Source organism: Anas platyrhynchos, chromosome 1 (assembly GCF_047663525.1).
Source record: "Anas platyrhynchos isolate ZD024472 breed Pekin duck chromosome 1, IASCAAS_PekinDuck_T2T, whole genome shotgun sequence".
Lineage (NCBI taxonomy): Eukaryota > Metazoa > Chordata > Aves > Anseriformes > Anatidae > Anas > Anas platyrhynchos.
The window spans coordinates 59,947,143-59,961,436 of NC_092587.1; the positions used below are offsets into that span (position 1 = coordinate 59,947,143).

Sequence of the window (14,294 nt, forward strand, 5' to 3'; positions counted from 1 at the left end):
TAGGGAATGAAGTGGAGGAACTACTGGCAATCTTTGCTTTCTCCTCTGCTATTGCACAAGCTGGTGCTTCATCCTCCCCTAGTACCTCACACGTCCCTGGGATCACATTTCTTGTTTGAAGGACGTTTAGCATCCACCCTTGCAGTCAGATGTGTGCTTTCTAGGGCTGGATGGCTGGACATCGTGTGCTCCAGCTCTACAGGAAACTGTCCCAGTACACCCCGCTGGCACTGCGAGCATGGGACCCCATCATTTTCTTGGTTTGCTTTAATCCTCTGCTTAAAACTGGGGCATGGCAGCCCTTTTGCTTAGGCTTGCCTTAAGTGAAAACTTGCAGTGATCCTCAAGCTGAGGATTCTGCAATCAAGTGGTAAGAAAAACTCCAGCAGCCTCTGCCAGCTACAATAATAAGGCTTTCCTGAACATAGCTTTGGCTAAATCCTAGAATAACAGTGTCACAGGAATTCTAGAAATGCTAAATCTGCAGTTATGCAATCTAGGTTGCTGCTGTTCAGGCAGTCAGGCCTCAGGCTTCAGACCACTGACGGGACACCACACCAGACAAAAAGGCAACCCTTGTCCACGCCCATTTGCAGCACGACCCGAGGCAGAGCGCATCGCCGTTCACCACATCTACTGTGGGTGCATTTGCCATCCTCTACTTCCTAAGGCAATGCAGTGTGTGCTATGGAGCATAGCCCCAGGCCAGCACAGCAGCCCCTTGCTGTGCTCCCTGCCTCCGACCTCAGCTCTACCTGCTTTTGCAGAGATCCCTTCTCTGGGTTTTGCTTCCCGGATGGTGGCTGCCAACACTTCCGGGGGAGGAAAGCCAGATTTTGCTGTGTACAAGAGAGAGAGATGTGCTGGCGGTTGCGTTTTCCAAGAAAGAGGTGTACGGTACAGCTTCTCCTTTACAAGATTAAACAATTCTAAGAATGTACCCTTGTGCAGCTTATATCCTCTGGCTTTGTAAACTCAACCTGCACTTTCCTGTAATGCCTTCAGTACACGTTTTCTGTGCTCTGCTCCTGACATCTTAAGCTAGTCCTCTTTGTCAGTTTGTCCGGAAAACAGGCAAATGGAAATAAGCAATTGGGCTTCTAGAAACTTGCATAAGAATCTGTGTGTGAGTGCCGAGCTCTGGCAACGGAGGCGCTGAGCCCAGGAATGTACCTACTTTCTCCTTCCTGTATTTAGCTGACTAAGATTCCTAAACAGCAGCTCCACATCTTAAATTATAGGTTAGCACTGGAGCGCTTAGCCCACAGTTTGGATCCCTTGTGTAATTCAGCTGCAGCTCGAGTCAGATTTTTTTCCAGGAGTTGGCCCTGTCTTTCCCAACACCTCAAGCTCTTCCTCCCAGGATCACCAGTCCCAGAGAGGGTACTGGATACCGCTCACTGTCCACATGAGGTGCTCGGGGCTAAGGTAAACTGCTCATCCCATCAAGTGTTGCTTCCTCAGCTCCCATGCACTGCCAAGGTGAGGGCAACTGTAAATCAGCGTGCATGAAACAAGCAGAGAAGCACGTGGGAGCCTGAGTCAGACTGTTTACCGTATGCGCTAATAAGGAAAAAATGACAATAGCGGTATTAAGACATTGAAAAGTACTGCCATAGGAGCTGTTCATGTGGTCTTGCAAGATTGTTATCTACCACTGATATGTCCTGTTAGCTTTGTCTTTGGAGGTAACCATAATCCCTCTCTATCAGCTATAAAGTAGGTAGAAATTCCTGACCAGAAAAGGATGCTACAGAAAAGGCAGACTGACTGGCAGGAAGCTGGAATGCAACACTAAATCGCAGTAATGAGCTGGACTACCCCAAACACTGCTAAGCAAATATTGTCCTACTTGAGAGACAACAGCAAAATTTGTGGGTATGCCTGCACCAAAAAAAAATACACACACGCACACACACACACACATATATATATATATTCTCCTGTGGCTTGATCACGTGCAATCCTGAGCAAAACTGAAGCTGTACATTTTCTGTGGTAGGGAGAATAATTTCTGACAAAATGGGATGTGATGAAAGGTGTCTGGAATAAACATTAAAAAAAAATTGATGGTCTCAGAGGAAAAGAGAGCATACCCTTTCAGACAGGCAGAACTGATGAAGCACATTGCTTTTTCAGACTCATAAAATGTGGTAACTGGCCAGTTGGCTACTTCGTCTATGGAGAAGGGGCCAAATTGCTTCTTCCTTTCTTTCAGTGAAGGTGCAGATCTGAGCCTGCTCCCCACATCCTTCTGCCAGATTTTATTTACCGTAGAACCTGAAGGAAGTGATTGCTGGTTTAATCTGTCATGCGTGCCAGTAAATCAGTAGGTTTACAGGCTATTGACTGATAAAGGGAAAAAGCTGCGTGTGTTGTTTCTTTAAACTGTATGATCTTTAAAATAACTTAGATGCTATTAAAGGTGTTCTTAGTGAAAGAGCAAATGGTTCTAGTTAACTGACCAGTTTTTCTTTTATCAGAGTAGTTGTAGTAAATTTAATACTCTTCTGGCACACAGTCACTGAATGTAACAGCACTGCAGATAAAATCTGGCTTACAGTGTACAAGTGGTTATAAAATTCCAGTTCTAAAATAACAGCCCTTGATCAAAGTAGCACGGTTGCAGGGCACACTGATTAGAAACTGAAGCATTCATTACAGCCAAGGATCAAGCACACCTCTTATCTACGGCTAAATAAAATGTAATAAAGAAGTAAAGATTTGTCTTAAAGCCAAAGCCTCCTGAATGACTACTGACAAAGCACGAAGGTTTACAGCACTGAGACATTTCAGTACCTTGTCAGGCATTCATACTGCTCAAAGCCTAATCCCCACTTACATTGGGAAATGGTGCAAGAACACACAGAGGCATGCATGAGGGGAACAGACAGCATGGGCAACCACATTGGCACCATACTTGCTGGTGGGATGCACCAACACCCCTAGGTACACAGCCCACGGTGGGGCTGCTGAGGTCTGGCTGCCCTGGTAGAGGTGAGCCACTGCCCAGCCCCTACACCCTTTACTCCACAAAAGACTGAAAATTGAGAAGTCTCAGGCTAAGCAGGTGAGCAGAGAGGAGAGACCCAGGCTTGCACCTTCTCTGCTGGAAAGACAGATGAGCCGTGGTGATCTGAGTCATCCTGCTTTAATACAGTCTGTCAAAAACAATGGAATAAGATACGACACTTAAGGCAGCACTTCTAAAAAGTGGCATAAACCACAACATAACTAGCCTGTGCAACTCATCAACGCAGTTTACCACAGCCCATTACTGCAGGCTTTGGAAGGATTAGAGATGTGAAATGCTAGAGATGATAGTTTCTCCATCAGAATGAAAATAAACATACAGTATAAAGTTTCCAGACTCGCAGATGTCCCAGTCCCAGGCCTTCAATAAAGGAGGGTTCAATAAAGGCAGAAATTTCCAAAAACCATTCCCTAGGTTCCCTTGCATTTTCATCTGAAACACCTTAAACCAGAGTCTGTCAGACATAATATACCACATCAGATGAAATGAACTAGCGCAATGAAAACATTTGTATTTAATGTAAACCCATCTCCAGCCCGTGGTAATCAAGGCGTGATCCAAAAAAAAAAAAAAAAAAAAAGCCTCCTCCAGCCCCTAAAGAATAAGATTAATCCTTTAATCCTTGAGATGGAGGAGTCTTTCATAAGATTATTTGTACAGATGTATATAAGTCCTATGCAGAAGATTAAGAAATACATACAGCTCTAACATAAACTAGCCAATTCAGCCAAAGGCAACTGAAGTAGCTGCAGCTTGCTCATTTTCCTCTGTTCCACCCTCCTGCTGAGCCTGCAGTGATACCCTTCTGTGGTATGTGACACTCTGCTCTTCTTTACCTACTCTTTCTGCTTCTCTTACTGACCAAATGGCCCCATTGCCTGAGAAAATCAGACAACTGAGAAAATCGGCAACTCAGTAATCAACTCAGAAATCCTTGCTTTGTGGAGTTTAGTTTACAGCTTGAAGAAACAACCGGGAGCCGTGCTCATGCCATCTGACAAGAGTGCAAGAGAGGTGAAGAAATCTTAGGATCAGGTCCTTAACCCATTTTTAGGCTTTTCAAGTAAAAGAAAAAGAAAGAAAGAAAAAAATAAAAAGAAAAGAAAGAAAAAAAAAAAGAAAGAAAAAGAAAGAGTTTTAAAACCTGTACTAAGGTAGTACGTCACTGTAATCAAAACGTTCTGGTTGCATACACACATATAACAGAAATCAGAGCTCTGAGGTTACTGTCAGCAGCACCTACAGGCTCGCGGTGCTCGTGCCAGAGCTTTTCCTCTCTCACCTTCCTCAGACCCTGCGCTCGCAGGTTCAGGCAGGGACAGAGCAGTGAACGTGTTGGAGGTTGTCACTGCTCCGTGCCTCGCGCTCTTGTCATGCTGCCCGGCGTGCCCCGAGTGAAAGCTAGCCACTGACTGCTCCTGAAAGGCTTTTAGCCACCCTGATCCTCGTTACATCCTATCAACAGCTAGGCGAGGGCCCCGAGGGGGCTGAGCATGCCCTTCGGAGGCTCCCACAGCGAAAGCAGCAGCATTCAAACAAGCGTTTCGTTGTCTCTCTTAATTAAGCAGACAATATTGCATCGTCACTGCTCTAATTACTTGAGCATGTCAAATTGCACCATTCTGCCTCTCGGCCCTCTGTAATAAATCAGGGCAAGCACAAACGGCTTTACGTTTTTAAGTAACATTTAGGCACTTCATCCTGGCACGGTAAGTCTCTGCTGAATCTGAACAGAAGCCAGCACAGTCCTGTCTGACAGCAGCCAGCCCCGATGGGATGCTGAGGAGCAGAGCGAGCCAGCAGGGATACGGTCCCATTACTCCAGAATAACCCGCTGCCAGCCCCCAGCCCTGTGATTTTAAAGACAGAGATGTTGACCCCCGTGTGTCTTCAGTAAGACTTCATAGATCTTTCTTCCATTAACTTGGAAGAGTAGCCCAGTGCTCTTGCAGGCTGCAGCATCCTGTGGCAGCTATGAATTTCACACCTTCCACAATTCAGCAGGTGGTGGAAGAGCAACTGCTAATTTTATGAGAAACTCCTGGAAAGCCAAGCCGAAGGCTTGGAGGGAGACAGTGATCCTTGTGGGGAAAGTGGTCCTCCCCAGCACAATCTGATGCCAGTCCCATTTTTTGTCGTTCCTTGTCGTCAGCAAAACCAACAAATTCGACATCCTCTCTTCATATCCCGTCCCCATTCCAGATGTCTCTGGCTTCTGTTTTCTTCACAGGAGAAGTTTGGTTTTGGTCTCTCGCTTGGAAATAGCAAAATTGACTTTTTGATATTTGCCTGCTGGCAGACAGCAGCGCAGCAGGTTGACTCACCCTATTTCAGTTTTCCTTGGAGTGAATTAGATGCCCCTGTCTTAGCAGAGCTATGCCTACAAAAAGTGGGAGAAAAGTGTTGCCATGTGTTATTGAGAGCCCTTGACCACCACTGCTTAGAGCTGCTCTGCTCACACATAATGCAAACTGTGACAACAAAGAGATGTTTTTTCAGCCCAATTTCAGTGTGCAAATGCTTTCAGCGAGCAGTCTTATGCTTTTTTGCTTGGTTTGGCCTGCGTGTATTTTGTTTGCCACTTTGGCTTATGGAAAATCTGGCTGTTCCAGAAAGAAAACACACACACAAAATGCTTACTCTGAATTTCAGCAAAGATGAGTAAGCATAAGTGCAGCACACAGTACAAAAATGTGCCTTGAACTTATTAAGAGTTTTTTTTGAGCTCATCTTAAAGCAAAGCAGTAAGAGGTGTGTACACATACACTAAAAGCCTGCTGATTCTTAGCCACGCTGCAAAGCAACTGTCCACAGCTGGGAATACCAGTAGACCCCCATGAGCTATTGCCCTTTAGACCATGATGCCCCCCCAGTGGTAAGCCAGTTTGAGGAGAAAGAAGTCACATCCAAATTCCTTCTTGCCCTGCTGAAAGCCCTGATGAGTCACAAGGTATTCAAGGAGCTTCTGATCAGACAGATGTTGACCAGCACTGCTCAGCCAAAAAGCCTTCTTCCATTTGAGGAAGGGAATTTATTGAACAGCTGTTATAGGACAGCCTTTACTCTCCAGATGAGAAATCCTGAAATCATTTCCACCTCAAATATAGTCAGTTCTAATTTTCTGAGGACTCTTGTACTCTTTCTTTCCTAGACACATAGCAAATGTTCTGCTTTTCCAGCTCATTTTTCCAGCCTGGTTCCACATTTATGACAGTTTTGAAGAAAAATATGCAGCCCATTTTTGTTCAGAAGTTGAAACACAGGTGTTTGGAGAGGTAGGGGATGGTGAAACTGGGTGAAATATATCATGAACCTTGTGGCTATCTCAGCAACTGTTTTATATTGTAAGAGTGGGGAGCAGGAGGCTCTCTTGCATACCTTTATTCTTTTTCTTTCCCATTAGACTCCCAAGGGCACCTGTTTGGAGTCAGTGAAGATTGCCATTGATACTGGTTATCGCCACATCGACGGTGCTTTTGTCTATTTCAATGAGCATGAAGTGGGACAAGCCATCCGGGAGAAGATTGCTGAAGGAAGGATCAAGCGAGAAGACATTTTTTACTGTGGCAAGGTGAGAAACTTGTGCTCAAATTATTTACACTAAATCCAGGATTTCTGTGAATGGGCTTCCTTAAGAAAGTCAGTGCTCAACATCTGGCACATATCCAGACCCAACATCCTTTATTTTTCTTTCCCAGTATTTCCATAATGCCTTGGCAATATCAGCACTAGATTTGCTATAAAGCACGGGAATCCCTGTTGTTCTCAGCTTAATGCTGAGTGAGCAGTGGGAACAACACAACATGTATGCTGCCTAGCACTGTAGGCATCTGCAAGTTCTGCCCATTGCTACACTCAGTGTTGCTACCTAGGCTATTACTGTCCCACGTGTTGTGCTGGCACAAGCGTTTGTATAGTCGCACGCTGAGCCAGACCTGGACAATGATCTTGCAGATGAGTTATTTTCTGTTAGAGCAATTCCCCATACAGGTTTGCCACGGGATTGCACAATGAACGGGGTGGGAGCAAACACGTGCATGCCAGTGTCTGTGTACGGGAGAACAGCAAGTGCTTGTGTTGGTACCGCTGCCAGAAAATTACTCATCAAGCTACACCCTAATTACTGTATCACCTGTCATTAAAGACTTCTCTGATCATGAATCAACTCAGAGAGAAGAGGTCATCACACTTCCGCTTTAGAACAGCAAGTCTGGAGTAGTGCATGAGCTACTTAATGCTTTAAAACCCTAGCTGTAAGAGCCGATTCTCTGCTAAAAGAATTAAATCTCTTGCCTGAAGAAGCCTATGATAGAAGCTGCTACAACCACGACGACTAGATTGCAGGTGTAAGAGAGAGAGCTCACTGCACATTGCTAAATAAAGATCAGATGACCCCCAGAAAGTTCATGGTTTCTGCCTAGTTTCTAATGGAGTTTATGGCCTCGAGTTCCCCTTCCGGCAGTGCTACTTTGGACATATCAGCCTCATTTTTTCCCTTTCTCCTTTCCCAAATAAGACATAATCCAGAGACATTACTCAACAGCCTTGGAAATAAATATCATGGTTCCTAGAGTGAAAAATCTGATGGGATAAAAGATCTGTTTTACTATGAGCAATTTGGTTAAGCTTTATGATCGGGGAAACTAAGCTTTGGATTGGGTAGTTTGCAGACCAAGTGGATTTTCTGCAGCTACAGAGCAATTTCCAAGTAAAGCAATTTCCAGTCTGTAAAGTATGCAACTCTTTTCCTAGTTCCTTGCTCAGTTCTGCTGGTAACAACCTTGCCATCTCAAGAAAAGCTTCAAATCCTCAAATTTTCCACCTTTATCAGAGTAATCTCTCAATCTTCCATATGCCAAAAAAGTTGATTTGGGTCAGGCAAAATATTTAGTTTCAACTGTTTTATAGCTTTATTACAGCAAATTACCAGTAATACTTCAAATCAAAAACACAAAATTGTGCCAAAAGTTTAGAACCAGATGTACTAACAATATTATGTCTTTAACTTTCCCAACTGCTTCCCCTGCAGTTTATTTTTCCATATAAATTTTTAGGATCTGCAAAAGTGCATCTCTTGGTAAAATTTTATCTTGATTCCAAACTTACTTTATTAGGGCTTTCTATGTTCAGTTGTCTGTTCTAATCACTCAGTGGTTTTCCCCACTGCTTAAACATTGAACCATCTGTGAAACCACATCTTCTCTTTCTTGATTGTAAGTTCAATTGTTCCCTAAACTGCAGGTCCTTCTAGTCTCTAGGTTGCAACTGGCAGTACCACAACAGTGCCTATAGTTCCAGCCTTCCTTGTGACTGTGAGATAGGACATGCATGGACATGTGATGGACAAATGATAGGACACAAACATCTTTCTATTGTGTCCTGGTTTTGCTCAACAAAATGAGGGTTTAATTTTGGGTTGTCACATTAAGCATCTCATTAACATTCATTAGAGCTTCTCTGTAGTCTTTAGAGTAGTCAAGGGCAGAGGTGGAAAATATACAGCAACCAACTCAATCCATCACAAGCCAGGATTTTCACAGGTTTCCCTAGACATTTTCACAGCCATTCTGACCTCCCAGGAAGACTGGGACTGGATAACCCTTATCTTAGGAGCCTACATATCTTCAGCTTTGTGTACCTTAGGCACTTATGCACTGCACAACCCATAGGTAAGTATCAAGCCACCAATAGATACATCAACCATTCACAGGTAACTGACTAATAAACTGTTAAGAAACTGTTGCATCTTCTGGAAAACATGGTGATAGACCACTCTTGAAAGCAGCAGGCACAACAAAAATTATGTTTGTTTTCAACCTCTCTGAAATCATAAGTCCTGGAGATGCAGAAGACTGCACACCGAAGTCCATCATGCAGACCTTCCCTTAAACAAAGATGATGCAAAGCAAAGGTCCATCAGCGGGTACTAACAGGAACAGCCCCAGTGAGTGGCAGTGTTACTGGAACTGTGAGTTGGTGCAGCCGTGCTGCATCTGCCAGTTGAAATCATCAGCACTTGCACTTGGCTCTTGCTGCTGGCTGGCTGATCAGGCACAGCAGCTCAGCATCCAGAAATTTTAGAGGTTTTCTATCAATTGCCAACAGCCCTCTTGGCTTATGTTGCAAGACCTTTTTGGTCTCCTCTTTCATCCCAGGATATTTCTTTCATTAAACTAAAAGTAACATTTCCAGGAAATGTGGTGTCCTGAAATGCCAAAGCCAACTGGCAGCTCTGACTGCTCAAATGTCTACATGGGTTCTATTTAGGTAGATAATACAATAACTTGTACAAATCTTGAAAACAGTTGTGAAACTCTTAAGTTTCCATGGTATCTATGTATTAAGGTAATACAAACGTTTGCTATTGCTAAAGGCTGTTTCCTTAGAATCTCTGCAATTTTTTTTTTAAGGGGATGGATATTTACTGCTTAGTACTTAGCTCACTAAGCTAGAAAGGGCACTTGGAAAAACAGCTCCTAAGCTGTCAACATACCTCTGGTTACCAAATTTCTAAATCAAAGTAACAAAACAAACTGAAAATGAAGGGTATACAGACTCACTTCCTTACCTATATTTAAGCTCAAAAGAACACCTCATTTTACATAAGAAATGAAAATCAGAGATTGGCAAATGTTCAAAAAACCATCCGAACCAAAGGCTTTCAGGAAATCCAGCCGAACAGCTTAAAACTCTGAGTGCAGGACCTTGGTCCCTGTACCATAGTACACCTCAACCCAACACTAGTAACCAATACTTCACTGATCATAAACTCTTTGTGCCTTGTACTACACAGCTGGGGTAAGGCCCAGTGTGAATTTCCAGGTGCCAAAGCCTGCTTTGGTGTGTCAGCTCAGGGCAGGGACAGACGTGCTGCTCTTGGTACAGCTAAGCTTCAAGATAATGTGTCCTTGCCTTTGCTGGCACAACTGAGCAGATAATTATTTGCTGGTTAAATAACAATCTAAAACACTTCAAAAACTTACCCAGACTATGTCCTTTGAAGCCTATAATCCCCATCTTCTCCTGATAATCTCATTTCAAACGTTTCATGTCTCAAGAATAGATTCATTCTACACCTTGGCATGCTATGGCTGTCAGCACTGGTGGCAGAATTGGCTAGACAATGACTGTATCAACAAACATTTTTTTAAACTTTTTTTTTTTTTTTTCCCAGCCAATAAAGGTGCTGCAAAGCTCAACATGACTCCAAATGACAGTTTTCTGCATTAGGGGGATGGGGCAGGGAGGTGGGGATAAAACAGCCTAGTTTATTTTGTGCAACCAGATGGCACTTTTAACCTTCCATTACGTGTTAATTCCACTTTTTGTAGATTTTAACTGCAGCAACCAGTTTGCAAAGAGCTCTTGGTTACTAATTACCATGCTTTGGCTCCATTCTTGCAAGAGATTTGCATCGGCAGAGTTTCTGTTAGAGGTAGCACTGCACGCCAATCAACTGAGCATACCCCATGGCAACCTCAGGGCATAGCCCTGAGGGCAAGTGGCTGTGATTAAAGAGGATGAAAAGGCTGTGTTTTAACTAGTTACACCTGCGTTACAGCAACAGAACAATAAAATACTTTTAGTGAGGCTAGGGGAGTAAGTTAAAGCTTCCCTAGGTCAGGCAGTCACTCAGGCTCCATGACCACAGGAGAAAACCAACAGATCCTCTTCGTGCCAGGTGCCTGGCTATTTAATAACCAACTCACATGATGTGAGCTTCTGCCTTCAAGCATAAACCTGACCACAGATTTCTTGTGGGAACAAAGTTTTCCAGTGAAAGCATATGCTTGGAAAGCTCATAAAACAAAAGGAATCTGCCTAAATTCATTGAGCAAGAGTTTGTAATATACTCAACTCCAAATAACCTGTCTTGTAATAAACAAATATCTAATGGCTTTACTGTGTCAGCACACACGCTGTCCTGGGCAAGGATTCCTGTCTTAACCTCTACAACTCCCTCAGGCAGAAGGATAAGACGCCTTCTCTTTGTCTTGCAGTAATGTAGACCACAGTGGCTTTGCAGTATGCATGCTGGGCTCTGTCAGAAGGACAGGAGAGTGCGTGGGAGGTAGGAATCAGATGAAGGGTTCTCACTATTCCTCTGGCACCAAAGAAAAAAGCCTGTGTTTGCCTCCCCAGCTGTGGAATACCTGCCACCCCCCAGAGCTGGTGCGCCCCACGCTGGAGAAAACCCTGAAAATCCTGCAGCTGGACTACGTGGACCTCTACATTATTGAGCTGCCAATGGCTTTCAAGGTAAAAAGAAAAATTGCCCTAAAAAGAACACGGTTGGCTTGAACTAAGGCATCCATTTAACATCATCCTTGTAGCCTCCAGTCCATGTTGAAGATAGCATTTTGGTGAGACAATGTTGTGTGTGCACTGCTTGCTCACATTTCTATGCATTACCCACACAAACAGGGGCTTATAGTGTTTGAAAATAGTTACTGACAGCTTTAGCACAGGAAGGACAGGACTCCTAACTGGGATTGAGCACTTCATATGCTGAAGAACTGTGTAGCTGAAGCTGTACATGTCCTACAAAGCAACAAGGGGCAAGGGGAAAAGCATGGAGGTGGGGAGAGCAGTGTAAAGAGCCACCAAGCTGATTTCTATTATTCTGTCTCAAACCCAGAAAAGCCTCAGTAGCACTAAAAACAATGGGCAAATCATCACTGTGATCTTAATCTCCTTAACTGTAGTGCTCCTCTCAGACAGCTTCAGTAGATGTCAGTTGGACTTTTTTTTCCAATTTTTTTTTTTTTTTTACAAGGCAGGTAGTTCTCTGATTATTAAAATTACATTCTACCATGGCTCCAAACCGCTGTAAATCATCAGGTAGGAAACAATTTACCAGTGGAGCAATCACTTTAGACCTGCAGTTCCTTTTTCCCTAAGTCAGCAGTGTCCCATTAAGATCTATCTAGGAGTACTGTACTTAGATATTAAAACTTTATTTATACGGTCCCACGTATGGAATCCTTTTGGGTGCATTTTTAAAAATTTCCCACCGCTTGCGATTTCCTGTTTCCCCTTTCTTGTGTTTGTATTCTCTACTAGTTCATTCTCCCACATAGTGAAGGTCATTGTCTCACAATATAAAGATACAGACAGCTGGCTTTAAAGTAATGTACATCTGACTCCCTGAGGCTTGTATCAACAAGCTGGCTTGTTAAAAGAGTAGAAGTCCTGGAGACTCATTCATGTCTCCCTTGAGAGGAGAGAAAAAAGAAATCACCTTCTGCCTGAAAAAATACACATTTTTCTCTGCCAAAGCTTTCCCTTTTTTGCTCCCTCCCTCCCAAATACACCCATCCCACGTGTGATGCTTGCCTTTGGTGAGGAGCGCACAGGTACAACACGCTGACAAACTCCTACTCTGCAGAAGCTGGCACTTTGCTGTCTCCCCAAAAGCCTCCTAACAAAAGTTCTTTTCTGCTTGAAATCAGTGAATATCTTGAGCCAAAGCTCACAGTCCCACTCTGGAGCCAGAAGGAAACATGCCTCTGCACAGCCCAGTGGTGCAAGTTCTCACAGGGGCTTTTGGGCAGGCTGAAAGGCATCTTCTTCCTGGGAGCACCCCTCGGAGCAGGAAAGCCCCGCCATGACCTGAGTGGATCAGGAATGCTGGTATCTGGGGTGGCATTAATTCCTTCCTATTGCTTTCTGTTTATGCAATAGGCATTTACAAGTTGTTACATTGCTTTCTTGAGAAAGCCCCTATGTCAAAGAACACTGTGTGACAGCAATGGGACGTGCAGACCTGTCCCCCTACATCTGCGTTGGTGAAGAAATCATTATCATGGGAGAAGGTTTTTCTTCTCAGTGATTACCATCTGCTGTGCTTTAAATATGCAAGTAAATTGTCTGGTAGCTTTTGAAGTGCCCCCAGACTTGAAATATGATGTGATATGATCAGAACCCTGCATAGCAGCAGTGGCTGCACAGCGTTGTCCTGTTTGTGCTCTCACACAGCAATGTGGCATGAAGCCACCTTATCATAGAATCATAAAGTTTGGAAAAGACCTCTAGGATCATCTAGTCCAACCATCCACCTACCACCAATATTGCCCATTAAACCATGCTCAGTCTAACGTGTGGCCATTTCCATGAAAATTGCAAGAGAAGATGAGAGCATTTGTGGGAATGGACTGGTGACATACAGTCCGTAAGAACCCAAGCTGAGAAACACGACAAACTTCTGAGACCCTTTTAAAGACCTAGTAACCACCATCCCATTGCCATCAAAGCACTGACTTTATCCTTCTTTATCCATCTGCACCCAGGTCTTTCATTCAGGGACTTCCCTGCATAAAAAATATATATAAATTAAATAATTAAAAAAAAGTGTAGCTTGGCAGAGAAAGTACTGCCTGGAGACTATTGAGCAGAGACAACCATACTTCAACATCTTGTGCAGTTCCCTGGAGGCAGAAGGAAGGATTTATCCTTGTGGAACTCCTAAACTCAGTCAAGAGAAGTTCATCTTCAAGCCACTTTCATCCTGAATTAGTTGACTTTTTAGAACACAAGGACTAGAAATAGAGGAAGTCAGAAGGGAATGATAAATTACCTAACGTAATTGCCGAATATTGGCTACTATAAAAAGTAACAGAATATAAAAATATAGAAATGGAACAGAGAGTAAAAAGCATTGAATTCAGAGCCATCTATCTGCTATGCTTGCGTGCACTGAGCTCACACTCCTTGGACAGCCTGCTGGGATATCCTAGGGATGAATAGTTTGTTCCAAATACCAGAGGGTGGTTTTGTAAAGAGGATCTCCCCACTTCAAACTGTGATAGCAAATAGTTTGACTTCTAGTACAAAAATGTATCTAATGACCACCTGCCTCCTTCTAGTCTTTTTTTTTTCCTCCCCCCTCCCAGCAAGACACAGCAACAAAGGCAACAAGTTGTCTTTGTGGAATTCATTGAGGAAAGCCAGTAAATATGAAGGAGACGGGCTTATGCTTGCAGCTTAGACCTTGGGGTCTGAAATCTGAGGCCATGTTTTCCCTAGGCTCACTTTTCCCATGAAATGCCTTGATTTTGAACTTGAGAATTGAGAGGCGCCGGTTACTGATCATATTAGTCACAGCTGCATGTTCACAAGGAATTACCATGTCAACATCTTGTACCCGGTCCTTTGAAATGTAGCAGCTTGCAGTCAGATCAAATGTCAAATAACACTGAGGGGTTTTTATGAAAAAAAAGTGAAATTACAATCAGACAAAAGGGAAGGAGGTGTTAATAAA

At 43.6% G+C, this 14,294-nt stretch overlaps 1 protein-coding gene across 1 annotated transcript in view; it reads left to right on the top strand.

Annotated features, from left to right (window-relative positions):
* AKR1D1 (aldo-keto reductase family 1 member D1) overlaps positions 1 to 14,294 on the top strand; it is a 33,753-nt gene that overhangs the window by 9,608 nt on the left and 9,851 nt on the right. Inside the window, exons 2-3 of the mRNA XM_027448117.3 lie at positions 6,438 to 6,605; positions 11,177 to 11,293. Of these exons, the coding sequence (XP_027303918.1) occupies positions 6,438 to 6,605; positions 11,177 to 11,293 (285 nt within the window). The remainder of the gene's footprint in view (positions 1 to 6,437; positions 6,606 to 11,176; positions 11,294 to 14,294) is intronic.